The sequence below is a fragment of the Homarus americanus genome, unplaced genomic scaffold (genome assembly GCF_018991925.1).
Source record: "Homarus americanus isolate GMGI-L3 unplaced genomic scaffold, GMGI_Hamer_2.0 scaffold52512, whole genome shotgun sequence".
NCBI lineage: Eukaryota > Metazoa > Arthropoda > Malacostraca > Decapoda > Nephropidae > Homarus > Homarus americanus.
The window spans coordinates 17,665,577-17,681,859 of NW_024735442.1; the positions used below are offsets into that span (position 1 = coordinate 17,665,577).

General features: G+C 43.0%; 1 protein-coding gene across 3 annotated transcripts in view; it reads right to left on the minus strand.

The window, feature by feature from the left end:
• Positions 1 to 16,283, minus strand: part of LOC121871103 (plasma membrane calcium-transporting ATPase 3-like) — a 135,387-nt gene that overhangs the window by 113,890 nt on the left and 5,214 nt on the right. For all 3 annotated transcript variants that reach the window (XM_042373251.1, XM_042373252.1, XM_042373253.1), the window contains exon 2: positions 13,336 to 14,520. In XM_042373251.1, the coding sequence (XP_042229185.1) occupies positions 13,336 to 13,513 (178 nt within the window). In that variant the 5' untranslated portion in view covers positions 13,514 to 14,520. The remainder of the gene's footprint in view (positions 1 to 13,335; positions 14,521 to 16,283) is intronic.

The window sequence follows — 16,283 nt, forward strand, 5'->3', positions numbered from 1 at the left end:
CACGTTCAATATTATGAAACCTGTTTATTTGGGATAATTATTGTTATAAATTCGCTCGTCAATACAATTTTTGGTGTTTCCGCTCGTAGGTGGTCGAATGTTGACAGACGTGAGTACAGTACGCTGCATTATACAATACCTTACTGACTAGCGAACTTCATGAACTGTTACATATTCTGAACACATCAATACATTTTAATGGTCCACTGTTTGATATTCCTTCGCGCAAGTTTTCTTGACTATTCAAGTAAAGATTTATGGACGTATTGACTAACATAATTATAAACTCGGACAAGTGGAAGAAATTTGTTAAAAATGATAACCTTCAAAGTCACTGCCTAATTCTCGGGTAGAGTTGGTGGATGACCCTAGAGTTTATAGAGCTTAGACCTGGTTGTGACGGAAAAGAGCAGACACCTTCCATCAGTCACCTGCGCCACCCCCTCGGCTGCATATCTAAAGAAAAAATCACAATCAGTCTTTCTCGACCTCACGCTTGCTTTCATCGCCGCCTCTGGTCTTTACAGGGAACTTGGTAACCCTCTTTATTCTTAGCCCTGGAGTCTTTATAAGCTACTTTTTGGCAAACGTTTCTGGGAAAGTTTCTTTGATCATCAGTTTACTAAAGATGCCAGTAGTACGACTTACTTCAGTCCATAGAGTAATGCCATTACTGCTTCTGTGAGTGATTCCAGGATGACTCCTGTGTATAGTTCTAACTGCTCTCTCGCCCTTCTCCCTCACCCCCACCTCCATTTCCCTTACCCTACCTCTCCCATCTCCCTTACCCTATCTCTTTCATCTCTCTCACCCTCCCACCTTTATCTCCCTCGCCCTTCCTCCTTCATCTCCCTTGCCCTACCTCCTCCATCTCCCTTACCATACTTCATCATCCCTCCTTCCTCCTTTTCTCCCTACCAGCCTCCATCACTCCCCCTTGCCTTAGTAACGGTTCATGACTGCAGGTATGTGAGTATCGATTGCTAATACTTGTCCTATTAATGGTGTTCATCCCGTTTAAGATGTCCTCTCCTGCCCGACACACACACACGCACGTACACACACATGTACACACACACACACACACATGTGTACACACACACACACACACACACACACACACACACACACACACACACACACACACACACACACACACACACACACACACACGTACACACACACACACGCACGCACGCGCACACACACACACACACACACACACACGTACGTACACACACACTACTACTACTTTGCTGTCACTCGGAATCGAGTATGACGATCATCCAGCTATAATACAATGATATGAGGTAATAGGGATGTCACCTAGGTTAGTGAGTTCTTAGGTGACTAAAGAGACCGATACGGGACCCGCAGCATCGTTCACATTCGTTGCTCATGTAGAGGGTTCCATCTACTGCGGGAGGGGCGGTGGCGGCGTCTTTAAGGCGTTGCCCCTTGACTGCCTCGGCTTGCAGTCGGGCTATCTCGAAAGTATTGACACGTTCTCGTGTGGTGCTCCTTCAAGCGTTACGATGTGGAGTAATCGACTCCTAGGTGAGAGGGTCGATTTGGCACTTTTTTAGGTTTGTCTTAAGACTATCCGTATACCTTTCAATTGCCCGCCGGCGTTACGTTTACTATTCGTTAGGTGACTGTAAAGTAGTTGCTTTGACAGTCTATTGTCGTCCATGCGGGTAACAGGGCCATTCCAACGCAGTTGTTCATGGATAATGGTAGCTTCGATGCTCCTACAGTTGGTGTCAGCAAGAATACTGGCATTTGTTCTCTTGTCTTCCCAGCGAACTCGGAGGATGGAACGTAAACTACGTTGGTGAAAGTTTTAAAGTGCCTTGAGGTGCCTCCTGTATGTGACCTATGTCTCGCTGCCATATAGCAGGGTGAGGAGGACCACTGCTCGATATACGTGCAGTTTTGTAGATAATTTCAGCTCCCTACAGATGCACATCTGATCCTATGCTGAATCTCTTCATCTATGTCTGCGGTGGTGGACAGGTGGGAGCCGAGATACCGAAAGTGGGCAACATTAGAGAGGGTAGTACCGTTAAGCTGGAAGGATGGTGGAGGTGTGTCTGAACCAGGGGCAAGTTGAAAGAGAATCTGAGTCTTACATACATTCACCTCAAGGCCGGAGTGTTCATACGCGTCTGCGTAAGTGTTCAGGATCTCCTGTAGGTCGTGTTCAGTGTGAGCAACAAGAGTTAGGTCGTCTGCATACTGAAGTTCAGTAATGGAAGCTGCCGACTCCTTTGTTCTCGCCTGGAGTCGTCTTATGTTGAAAAGACCCCCCCTTCACCCGATACTTGATGTCCACCCCCCTGGCTAAATTGGCACTGGCATGAGTAAGGAAGGCAGCCAAGAAGATGGAAAAGAGAGTTGGTGGCAGTACACACCCTTGTTTAACCCCTGTTTGGATAGGGAAGAACTCTGACTGGGTGCCGTAGTGCAGGACACTGCTGTTCACTCCATCGTGGAGTTGCCTCACAATGGCGATGAATTTTGGTGGGCAGACAAAACGGCTGAGGGTCCACCAGAGGCCTTCCCTGTTAACCGAGTCGAAAGCCTATGTTAGGTCGATGAAAGCCACGTACAGGTCACGACGCTGTTCTCTGCACTTTTCCTGTATCTGGCGGGCAGCAAAGTTCATGTCAGTGGTTCCACGTGATGGTCTAAAACCACATTGAGATTCAGGGAGGAAGTTTCTGCCTCAGAAAGAAGTCTGTTTAGGACGACTCGGGCGATAATCTTGCCAGCTACGGAGAGCAACGAGATCCCACGGTAGTTGCCACAGTCTAACCGGTCTCCCTTGTTTGCCGGGTCATTTTTATCAAACCAATCCTGGTGTATTCTTTTGAACTGGCCGAGGGTCTCTGCAGGTTTTTGTCATAACAGTATTAAGGGTATCCCATTCGGCACTGGGATTCACGTTGTTTGCTGTTGGATTGTTTATAAGCCCATGTTCGAGCTGCTCTCTGACAGCATGTGCTACCGATGGATCCTCTAGACGCTTAGTATTAATACCTCTTCTGGAGGCTTGCTGCCTTCGCTGTTTTGGGGCGGCGTGAAGTGAGAGCTTAGGTCTGAAAAGTCGATGATCAGTGTCACAGTGGTCTGAGCCAGTGTTTGGATCGTGGGTGTTGCCACAAACCCTTGAACTTGTCGGCCTGCCTAAACAAGGGATTGGTGATAGTGAGGTTGTGTACAGCACACTTGCTGAGGAGGAGTAGGCCGTTGGGATTACACTTGCTTAGTCCATTTCTCCCTATGATTCCCTGCCAAATATTAGCATTTCTGCCAACTCTGGTAGTGAAGTCGCCAAGGAGCACAACCTTGTCTTCTCTTGGGATAAAAGTTAAGACTCTGTCGAGGTCGGCATAAAAGGCCTCCTTGATGTCATCCTCTGCATCCAGTGTTGGGGCGTATGCACTGATGAAGAAGGCATTACGTGAGCGATTCAGTGGGACTCGAAGCGTCATGAGGCGCTCGTTGATCCCAATAGGCATTTCAATTAGCCTGTGTAGGATGCGTTGGCGGATGGCAAAGCCAACTCCATAAATGCGGTTTCTCTCCGCAGCAGGTTTTACCTTTCCAGAAGGTGTAGCCAGACCCCCGTTTTGTGAGTTGGCCCTCATCTGTGAGCCGGGACTCACTGATGGCTGCTATTGTAGGTCATGTATCTAAGCTACTGTGCCGAGTAGCAACCTTGTATATAAGCTACTGTGCCGAGTAGCAACCTTGTATATAAGCTACTGTGCCGAGTAGCATCTATGTATATAATTACGTGGCAACACTGCACGTGTTATGTGGCAACATTGCCCCGAGGCTGCCATATGGCAAGGCAGTCTCAGTCCGACTCCGTGGGCCGTGCATGGCACACGCTAGTCACCACTTGTATTTCTCCTATCCTTTAATAAACGGACTTCAGTGTTACCCGGTGTTTCCCTACCCATCACTGCATTCTTCAGGGAACACTTGGAACCTTCAGCTATGTCGATGTTATACCTATGCAGCTCTTTTGTTACAAGGGCAGTTCTTTCAGGATGCGCATTTGTGCCAGTATCCATGCAGCGACCATAAGAGGTTGTATCTTTTGTTTTTGTTTGGATCTGTGATTTTGGATGTGTTTTCGACAGCATAAGGATGACCTTACTGGGTGCGGTTGCCCAGTCAGGTTTGGTTTTTAGGCAGGCTATGTTTAGGGCACCTTTTCTAGCCCCCTCCCCATGGGGGGTGAGCAGAGCTGCTCCCTGAAAGGCCTGCTCAGTTGCACAGACAGGACCGGATTGCACTGCTGCTTAGATCCCTGTGCAGAAACGACCAACTTATCTGTGCCGCCCATGTGCAGAGTTGTGACAAAAGACTCCCGGCAGTCATCTCTACTTGTCCCCGTCGCCACTCGTCCGTCGCCATAGGACTTTTGGGAGTATAGGGGTTTTGATGATGATGAGAGGTATGATGAACTGGATGATGGCTGTACGTGAGTTGATTTATGTGGTGAGGCAGGAGCGCAGGCTGCAACCACACATCTTGGTTCTCCCTTTTCCTGATCCAGTGGTGCAAGTGTTGCAACGACTGGGGAGAGGGAGAGTCGCAATGGACTGCCGACAGCCCAGTTTGCTGGGTTTCGCCTTACGTAGTAGCCTGTCCATCAGGCATTGCCTTCCTCCGCCGGTGTAGTCGTTGGATTTCCATCGTGGTCACCTCTTTCGCCTACACTGCCATTGGGGTCTTGTTGGAGCTCTGTAAGCATGTCTCCCTGATGCAGGGCTCCACCGCAGATTTATCGTTAGGGGTTTACTCCCGTAGTTTATACCTACCAAGGTTAATGCTCAAGGCAGCGGGGCGGTGGTTGGTAGGCGCCAGGACGTATCCACATGCCAGTGGGACTATGAGCCGTCCCTCTGGGGCCCACTGCTACTCCGAGATCCCCTGCTGATCTTGCCTGGGCCCATGAGGCACCCAGTCACCGTGTGTTGCCACGAGGAGGCAGAGCAGGATTCCTGATGGTGAGGAGGCTGTGTACTGGCAGGGGAAGACTTATTCAAGTTGATTCCCTGTTCGCCACGAGGGCTAGCCAGCAGCAGCAGCTGAAAGCGAGAGGGAGCAAGCAGTGCTTGTACCTTAACAGTAACATAATTCTGCCACTCTAGACACATTTCACCACCCTCTGTGTGACTACACACACACATACACACACACACACACACACACACACACACACACACACACACACACACACACACAAGCCATTATAACTTGGGATAGACATCCAATATGACATAAGACAAAAGGTGAAACTGTGTGCTTTTTATCAGTTTGCGGAGTACAACATCTTAAGCCCTTCAGTACGGTGACTTAAACCCTTTGAGTGTCATTGTACTCAAGAAGTTAAGTCAATGTAGTCAAGGAGTTAAGTCATCATACTCAAGAGTTAAGTCATTGCACTGAAGGAATAGAATCATCATATTCAAGGAATTAAGTCACCATTCTCAAGGAATTAAGTCATCGTACTCAAGGAATTAATAAATCATCGTACTAAAGGAATAAAATCTAGTATTCAAGGAATTAAGTCATCATACTCAAGAAGTTAACGAAAAGCAAGAAGAGGGAACGAGACGTATAAAGAACCTAAAAAGGAAACAATTATGGCACTGAACTTGACAATCAAAATCTGCTAAGAGTACAAGCAGCTGTAGCTTAAGTCTCCCGAACCTTACAATATGAATCGAATTATCTATCCTTAGCCAAATATATTTCTTTGTTACTCTTGCCAAACACCAATGAATTAATAATAAAATAAGTCAATATATCGGTAAAACCCATTATCGGAATAGCAGGCGAGAGAGCAGTCGATAATCGGGTTCTGAGGAGAGAACTTTAATACCCAAAACTGGACCCCAAGTACAGTACACAGAACCGGACCCAAGTACCCGGATCCATCTACCAGAATCCTCACACCCAGACTTAACCGAAGCCACGTGGCTAGTGTTAGCTGTGAACAGTTGTATGTCCTTCTGAGGGCCGAGTTAGTGAAGGTCAAGGACGAAAACTTGAAATTAATATGATTACGAGGATGAAGGAGGAAGACACGAGGCAGGGAGAGTCTGAAGAAAACACAGGCAAATGGAAGATTGTGAGGAGAGGAACGACCAAACTTGTAGTGAAGAAAGACGAGGAAACGAATGCAGCTAAATGTACTACGTTTTTTAGTCCGTTAATACACGAATTGGACGGGAACATAGTCAAGGACAAGGCTGACAAGGAAGTTACGAAAAATTTAATTGTTGGTGATTCCCAGGTACGGTCCCTGGATCGAGCTTTTAGTGTCAAAAATAGAAATAGGATGCGAGTGTGTTTGCCAGGAGCTGGGGTGGGGGATATAGTTGACAGGATGGACAATATCTTGTCTGGTAAAGGGAACAAACCCATTATCTGCCTCAGTGCAGGAGGTAATGATATTGGCCGGTGTAGGAGTGAGTAGCTCCTTGATAAGTTGAAGGCAGCTATCGAACGTATTAGGATGAAGGGAAGGATCCCTATCATATTGGGTGTCCTGCCTAGAGGAGCAGTTGACAATAAATGGTTGTCAAGGGCAGTTGGCGTCAACGGCCATCTTGACAGATATTGCAAGTCAATATCAGTCCCATTCATTGACAACTGGGACAACTTTTACGGCAGAAGGGACCTTTATGCTGAGGATGGGGTACATTTGTCTGGGGATGGAGTGGCAACCCTAGTTGGCTCTCTCGAGAGAGCAGTTCAAAAGATGTCAAAATCTTTAAACTGCTAGGGTAACATGTGAGCACGGGGATCGAGGAGACTGCAGTGGGTGCGGGTAAACAAATTGAAAGGTTTCAGACAAATGGTGTTAGGAATGATGACAAAGCAAAATTAGGCAGGGCGTTAAAGCCTAAACGCGACACAAGGAGGACTTAGATCACGACTAACTTAAATATCTACTACGCAAACGATAGAGATATGAGAAATAAAATGGATGAAATCAGGGTGTTGGTATGTACCGAAAAATCGATATAATAGCATTCACCGAAACGTATATAAACTTAGGGTGAAGTGAGCTACATGTCGAATACCAAATTAAAGGTTACAAATTATTCCATACCCATAGGCAGATTAGGAAAGGAGGCGGGGTAGCAATCTATGTCCGGGATAATGTGAAGTGTGTAATCAATAAGGAAAAATTGAACTGAATATAAAGACTGAACTGAATACAGAAACAATCTGGTTAGAATTAACCGACGGTAGGGAAAAATTAATCATAGGAGTAATATATGGACCTCCAAATCTCGATAGAGTTAATGAGCAACTTATTTGGGATGAAATGTGCAGGGCATCCAGATATAACCAAGTCTGTACAATAGGAGACTTTAACTTTAGTCAAATAGACATAAGAACATAAGAATGGAGGAAACTGCAGCAGGCCTATTGGCCCATACTGGGCAGTCCCATTTAAACCCAACCCCTATTGCTCATATATCCATCCAACCTATTTTTGAAGCTATCTATCGTATTCGAGTCAATAATAATGTTTCTTAACTTGTTGCATTCATCCACTACTCTATTTCCAAACCAATGTTTACCTATCTCGCGCCTAAATCTAAATTTGTCTAATTTAAAACCATTGTTACGAGTTCGCTCCTGGTTGGATAGTTTGAGTACCTTTGTTATGTCACCTTTGTCTAGTCCTGACTTCCATTTATACACCTCTATCACATCGCCCCTCACTCTACGTCTCTCGAGGGAGTGCAAATTAAAATGCTTTAACCTGTCTCTGTACTCGAGGTTCCTAATGCCCGGGACTAGTCTTGTCATTCTCCTCTTAATTCTTTCTAGGGATTCTATATCCATTCTGTAATACGGTGACCAGAATTGAACTGCGTAATCCAAGTGGGGTCTCACAAGAGCAAAATATAGTTTTAGGATGACCTTTCTAGTTTTGTAACTAACACTCCTTGGTATGAACCCAAGTACTTCATTAGCCTTGTTTCGAGCAAATACACATTGTTTACTAGGCTTAAGATTCCTACTTATCATTACTCCTAAATCTTTTTCACATTCGGATTTCTCTATAACATTGTTGTTCATCTGATATCTGGTTTCTCTGTTTTAAAATCCTAGAGACCTAGACTAAGTACTTTACATTTGTCCACATTGAATTTCATCTACCATTTTTCAGACCATAAGAAAAATTTGTTTAGATCTTCCTGTAGTTTTGCAGAGTCCTCGTCGGATTTAATTACACGCCCTATTTTAGTGTCATCAGCAAATTTACTTAGGTTGCTGTCTACGACGATATCTGTGGCGTTTATGTATAATAAATAATAATGGTACCAAGTACTGAGCCTTGGGGTACTCCACTTGTGACGTTACTCCAATCGGATATAGTGCCGCCATTAATGCTCACTCTCTGTTTTCTGTCCTGTAACCACGCACTAATCCATTTTAGAATATCTCCAACAATGCCATGAGCCTCCACTTTTCTTAATAGTCTTTCGTGGGGGGCTGTGTCGAAGGCTTTGCTAAAGTCAAGATATACCAAATCATAGTCGTGCCCCTCGTCCACTGATTCGAAAACAGCTGAAAAGAATGTTAATAGATTAGTTAGATATGAACGCCCTCTTGTGAAACCATGTTGGGAATCGTTGATCAACTTGTGCTTCTCCGGGTGATTTCAAATAAAGTTTGAAATTATTGCGTCCAGTAATTTGCCTGCAATTGATGTTAAGCTGATTGGACGGTAGTTAGAGGAGAGTGATCTATCTCCCTTCTTGAAAATTGGTATTACATTCGCTATCCTCCAAGGTTTTGGTACTACACCCATTTTTAAGGACATATTAAACAATTTTGCTAAGGGCACACTAAGCTCTTCCTTGCATTCCTTTAATACTCTGGCAAATATCTCATCGGGACCTGACGACATATGAGGCTTTAACTTGTCTATTTGCTTACTAACGTCGTTACCAGTCACTACTATCATTGCCTCCTGCACTAAGGCAGATACTGGGTTTGTTCCCATTACCAGACAAGATATTGTCCATCCTGTCAACTATATCCCCCACCCCAGCTCCTGGTAAACACACCTTCATCCTATTTTTATTTCTACCACAAAAAGCTCTGTCCAGGTACCGTACCTGGGAATCGCCAACAATTAAGGTTTTCGTACAGTCCCTCTCAGCCCTGTCCCTGACTATGCTAACAACCAATTCGTCTATCAAAGGACTAAAAGAGTTTTTACACTTGGCTGTTGTCGTTTCCTTGGTGTCTTTTCTCACTTCCAATTTGGTCGTTCTTCTCCTCATAACCTTCCATTCGCCTGATTTTTCGTCATACACGGGCTTTCTTTGTCTCGTGTCTTTTTCCTTCATCCTCGCTATCATTTCCTTTAACTTCAAGTTTTTTTCTTTGACCTCGGCCCTCAGAAGGGCACAGCCCTGTTCACAAGTAGCACTAGCCATTACCGACAATTTATCCCCGGGAGCTAAGTCTGCCGTGACCTTTCCTCTAGCGAGGTCAGAACACAACTGAGCGACTGGACCGACCTTATGGGTAACTCAGGATCAGCGGATTTTCTTGAAACAGTTCAGAACTGTTTCCTAAGTCAACATACATCCGAACCAGCCCGGGGTAATAATATACTAGATTTAGTTCTGTCAAACAGAGAAAACCTCGAGTCATTAGTAGAGTCGAGGTAGGGATCGAAATAGCTAACAGCGCTCACAAAAAAAGTGAAATTTGAAGTAGAACTTAATGTCAGACGCAAGGAAAATCCCATTAAAGTCCCATATTTCAGAGGGACAAACTTTGGTAGGTTGAAAAGACACCTGAGAGAATGAGTATTACGTTTGAGGGTGAATTACATAACCTCATGCGAGGTGACCTCACACAATGTACCTGGTGTACCGACAACGATAACCTCACAAAATATGACGGTTGAGGATGATCTGATCACGAGATTTGAGATTGACGAGTTCCACAACAATTTAAATAATGAGTTACTTAATGCACAAAGGCAGAATATACCAAACAGAAAACACAGATCAAATAACACTGACCCCAAATGAATAAACAATTATTTAAAAAATATTATTGGACAAAGAAAGACAACCCCTTGTATAGGTAGGAGAATAAATCGTGAAGTTTACCTCCGAGATTATTATAAGTTATTGGCCAGTAGGGTTAAGACCGAGATAAGTAAAGCAAAGAGGAATAATGAACTGAAGGTAGCAAGGGAGGTGGAGACAAACCCCAAGGGATTCTTCCAAATGTATCAAACTAAAACACGAAACAAGATTGGACCAATACAGAAAGATACCGGCGACCTAACGGATAAACGACGGAGAAATGAGCAATAACCTGAACAGATATTTTTCAATAGTTTTCACCACCGAAAATTTAAACATGATACCCAAGGCACTGACTATGTACAGAGATAGTGAAGAAAATAGATTAAGCGAGATAGTAGTGACTAGTAACGATGTAGTAAGCAAATAGACAAACTAAAGCCGAATAATTCACCAGGTCCTGATAAGATATTTGCCAGAGTATTAAAAGACTGCAAGGAAGAGCTTAGCATGCCCACAATTTGATCAATGATTCCAAACATGGTTTCACAAGTGGGAGTTCATGTCTGACAAATCTATTAACATTCTTTCAACTGTTTTCGAATCAGTGGATGACGGTCACGATTATGTATTATAGTATTCCTCGACTTTAGCAAAGCCTTCGACAGAGTCCCCCACGAAAGACTAATGCGAAAAGTGGAGGCTCATGGAATTAGAGGAGATATTCTAAAATGGATTAGTGCGTGGCTACAGGACAGGAAACGGCAGGTAAGCATTAACGACACTAAATCCGATTGGGGTAACGTCACAAGTGGAGTGTCCCAAGGCTCAATACTTGGACCATTACTATTTATTATATACATAAACAACATAAATATGGGTGTAGATAGCAACAAAAGTAAATTTGCTGACGACAATAAAATAGAGCATGTAATTAAATTTGACGAGGATTCTTCAAAAATACAGTAAGATCTAAAAAAAAAATTCGCATGGTCTAAAAATGGCAGATGGAATTTAATGTGGAAAAATGTAAAATACATAGTCTAGGAGATGTAAACAGAGAAACCAGATAAACAACGATGTTATAGAGAAATCCGACTGTGAGAAAGACTTAGGAATAAACCAAGACAACAATATGGATTTGCTCGAAAGAAGGCTAACAAAGTACTTGGGTTCATACAAAGGAGAGTAAGTTACAAAAATAGTAAGGTCATCCTAAAACTAAATCTTGCGCTTGTGAAACCTCACTTGGACTAAACGGTTCAGTTCTGGTCACCGTACTACAGAATGGATATAGAATCCCTAGAAAGAATTCAGAGGGGAATGACAAGACTAATCTCGGGCATTAGGAACCTTGAGTGCAGAGACAGGTTAAAGCATCTTAATTTGCACTCCCTCGAGAGACGTAGAGTGAGGGGCGATATGATCGAGGTGTATAAATGGAAATCAGGGCTAAACAAATGTAATACAACAAAGGTACTCAAACTGTCCAGTCAGGAGCGAGCTCGTAGCGATGATTATAAATTAAACAAATTTAGATTTAGGCGCGAGATAAGTAAACATTAGTTTGGAAATAGAGTAGTGGATGAGTGGAACAAGTTATCAAACATCATCTTTAGCTCGAATTCGCTAGATAGCTTCAAATATAAGTTGGATGGATAAATGAGCGATAGGGGTTGGGTGTAAACGGGACTGCCCAGTATGGGCCAATAGGCCCGCTGCAGTTTCCTCCATTGTTACGTTCTTATGTTCAGGCAACGTGCTCCGGTCCTTTAACAGGGATACATATTGCATACACCATGTATTAAAACTAGATACATATACACCGGGTATTATAACAGGATACATATAAACGGGTCTTCTGGTCAGATACACATAATGGGGCCTTGAAACCGGACACATAAATGGGCCTTATAACCGGACACATATACACCAGGAATTATAACCGGACAAATATACATGGGATTTGTAACCAGACAATATACACGAACCTTTGAACTGGACACATTTATGGGCCTTGTAACCGGATACATATACACGGGCCTTGTAACCGGACACACATACACGGGCCTTGTAACCGGATACATATACACGGGCCTTGTAACCGGACACACATACACGGGCCTTGTAACCGGGCACACATACACGGGCCTTGTAACCGGACACATACACTGGCCTTGTATCCGGACACACATATACAAGCCTTGTAACCGGACATACACACAGCAGGCCAACGTACACCAGATACAGTTTCATAGTCACATAGCGAAACACACCAGTCAGCCTCTGGTACAATGTTACACGGTATCCATAGAGTTGTATTACGATGTTTACAACACAAGAAACACGCATTAGAGATTGACTGTCAGAGTAACAGGCAAACGACCCCTTAATTCATTGTTTACGACTGACACGTATAAGGACACACCGTCTTCAGTATGTTTTAAGTTTACCGTCAGTGGTGAAGTAAACGTCCTCACTTGATAACTTTATACCGATATTACGATAACTAGAACCAACCCATGTGCTTGGATTCTCATCGACTTGAATGTACAGTCACCAACAAAAATCCTGTCACCTCTCCTGTATCACGACCAAGATATTCACGCCCGTATTATTAAACATCTTCCCTTGAAGAGGGTCCTCGAGTTTCAACCCGAGTTTTAAACTAAATGAGTCCTGAGGGACACCGCAGTACAGTACTTAACGGGGTGAGGGGGTAAAATTATCTATTCCAATATTATAAATTAATTTTATTGGAATTAGTAAATTTTACCGCCACACCCCGTTAAGTACTGTACTGCTGTGTCCCTCAGGACTCATTTAGTTTAAAACTCGGGTTGAAACTCGAGGACCCTCTTCAAGGGAAGATTTTCAGACTCGTGAACCCGAAGCAGTGACACTGATGCCCTTTTCCGTCTGTATATGTTTCGGATTCATGAATCTGAATCTAGAGGTTCGAGGTTCGTGGTTTAGGGAAGGGTGAACGAACTTTAGTAGTTGACTGTACAGTGAAAACTCTATCTGGCAATGATCTGTTCAACTGTATAATTTACTTTATGTAGTGTAAATAGTATATCAAGCGAGTACAACTAACTATGTCATGCAGCACGATTAACAGTTTGCTGCTACTCCTGAAGCAAGCAGCCACACATTGATAAGCTATTTCTTAATAGTTTGACAATATTAGGTAACTGGTGTAGTAGATACTAAAAGCACTTCCGAGTGAGCTAACCTTCAGTGGGGTCCGAGTGTAGTCGTTGGCACACGTCTTCCACGGTGCCGAACTCCTCCAGAAGTCGCTGAAGACCGTCTGGGCCTCTGGCGCCCATCAGCTTCCGCAGCTGCTCCGGGGTGACGCCATACTTGCTGCCTGGGGCATTATGTGTCATGTCTATACTTTTCCTGTACATAGGGCCAGTTAAGACATGTCAACACCTCTGGGCGATAAAGAAAACAGGCTTCAAGTGACGTGCTATCCTCACGCCTCTGGCCTCCGCTACCTCACTTGTAGTTTCCTGGCCTCCGCTATCTAACTTGTCCTGCCTCCTAGTCTCCACTACCTCACGTCTTCAGTCTTCTCTCACTCACACCGTTTCCTTGTCCACACACTTCACCACCTCTAGACTCAGTTTGTCGCAGTTAATCTGAGAGGCGGCTATACACTAACAGTTCACCTCCATGTCCAGGAATAGCTTTGTACTCTAAACAGTTGCGACAGATTCTTAACTAATGCCGCTCTATCAACACTCCTTATAAAAGTCGACCTCTGTCCAAATAATACTGCCTCTGTTTCATCAAATTACACCAATTACTTCTTGTTCCAACAATGGGCAACTAAGGTGTGTTTCGTGGTCAATTGTGGGTAACTAGACAGAAAATGTTCTAACCCTGCGTGAACGCTTAAATCCGCGTTGTATTTTCTTTCAACTTTGGAATTCTAGTTCTATATTTCTTCAACCATTAGCAGATAAATATGTTGCTTACTTGTTGCCATAACATACTGATGAGGAGAGAGAAGCGATCCCCTGGTAGACTGACAATGATAGACGTAAACTGCTATAATAATAAGTCTGAAAAACTATCCCTGTAGAGATGCTGGCCAAGATATCACGCCTACTTTCCTGTCGCCTTACTAAGTGAACAATACAACTACTTTCAGTTTCCGGGAGTTTGTCTTTAATAATGGGTGTTTTTATACTTTAATTTATCACATGATCGAAACATTTTTATTTTAGCAGAAAATATCACTGCCACTGGAGTTCGTCACCTCATGTACTGTGCGGTACGTTTTGAAGCGGGAGGTCACATTTACAGTGGACACTCACGGCAGAGAGGCATATGGGTGTGGAAGGTCACAGCAGATGGGCGTGAGAGGTGAGGGTGTTGGCGGCCTTGGGTGAGAAATGCACGACTCCACCTGAAAACATACAAACAAACAAATGGTGTTATAAACAACTCGTACATCTGATGTGAAGTACAACGGCAGTGGTAACTCTTATTATAAACATTGAGACCAGTGTGTTTATTCTTATATCTATAATAATATAACACATGATAAAATTTCACCTTAACAAATGTACTAATGTCACTTATCGAGTGTCTATACAGTACACACTCAGTTCAAGTGACGGATAATACCAGAATTATTCAATATTAGTATCTTCTATAATAATAATAATAATAATATTACGGTATGATTTACATTAACGAGTTGAATAAGGAAGTTATCTATAAAATGAGAATCCATAATTTTTAGATATAAGTGTACATTTTGGATCACCTGAAGATTCATCGCCCCAGCTTATTTCACCTAAAGATTAAACCAAATCAAAATTTATATTCAGTTATTTAGACCTAATTTTAATTGCCTTAAAATGTTTTGTCATATTGTATAACTTTCAACTGTAACATGTGGCTTAACATTGCATAATATAGTCTTGCATTATTTATTAACTGGTTGCACATACTGGTGCTCCAAAGTTCTTCAATAACCTTAACAAATTCATATACTGTATTTAAATATCTTTTACCTTAGAACAGTTTGTTAAGGTGATTCAGCTATGTCGTGTTGTTACATGATTCTTATATATTTGCATAGGAACTTTATTTAGCCAGAATAAAAAACAAACGAACTAAAATTAAAGATCATTACAGATATATTTTTCATTTTCTTGAGGGTTTTTAATATCAACAATAATAACTTCAACTGCCTAACAACCTAACATATGCGGTGATAATAACATTTATGAATTAAATTCAGCTCTTAAATTAAAGACCTGAACACACACACACACCTGAGCTGTGACCTGCCCTGTTTATAACACCTGCGTGATTCGTGTGTCTTGGTTGAGTGACGTGTACTGTTTATAACACCTGCGTGATTCGTGTGTCTTGGTTGAGTGACCTGTACTGTGTGTTAATAGCTGGTAAGTTGACCTCCTGAGCTGTTTGCGTGACTGTCTATATGTGACCTGCCAATGATTTTTTACCCTATAGGCCACGAAGAATGGGACATTGGCATAATTCACATGTCTTATGATTCTGTGGTATGTAATTCAGTAATAATTGAAACTTGCGGGGGGTGACAGCCACCAATAATCAATGTGGTAAGTATCTGACAGGGTATTTGTGGGTTATCACGCTCTCTCTTTTTCTTTATACCTTTGCTCCTATATCCCACTCCTTTACTCTCTTTCTCTCTCTATCTGTTTTCTTCCTAACGTAATGGCTTTCCCTGTTACCCTGTCTCTCCTCCCAGCCTCTCTCTAAACTGTTTTTGGTCAGGCTCTCTTCTCCCAGTGTCAGTCACAATCACTCTCTCATCTCGTATTCCCCCATCCAATCTCTCTCTCTCTCTCTCGGTTTCGTCGCCTGAAACACACCAGAGTCACCTTCAACACCATTCAATTTGTCTTCTCCTCGAACCTTTTCTATTAATATATATCAGGGTTGTAAAGCTGCATTTTTAGTCCGGAACAAAAAGTGATCTTCAAGAGATGGCGGTCAATGAGTCAGGGATACACCTATTGTAAAACATTATATTTATCCATTGTAAACCATTAAGTTTACCTATTATAATCCATTAGCCTTACCTATTATGAACCATTAAACTCCTCTATTGCAAACCATTGAACTTAGCCTTTATTTACCATTAAGCTGAATCCGTCAAATTTGCCACCG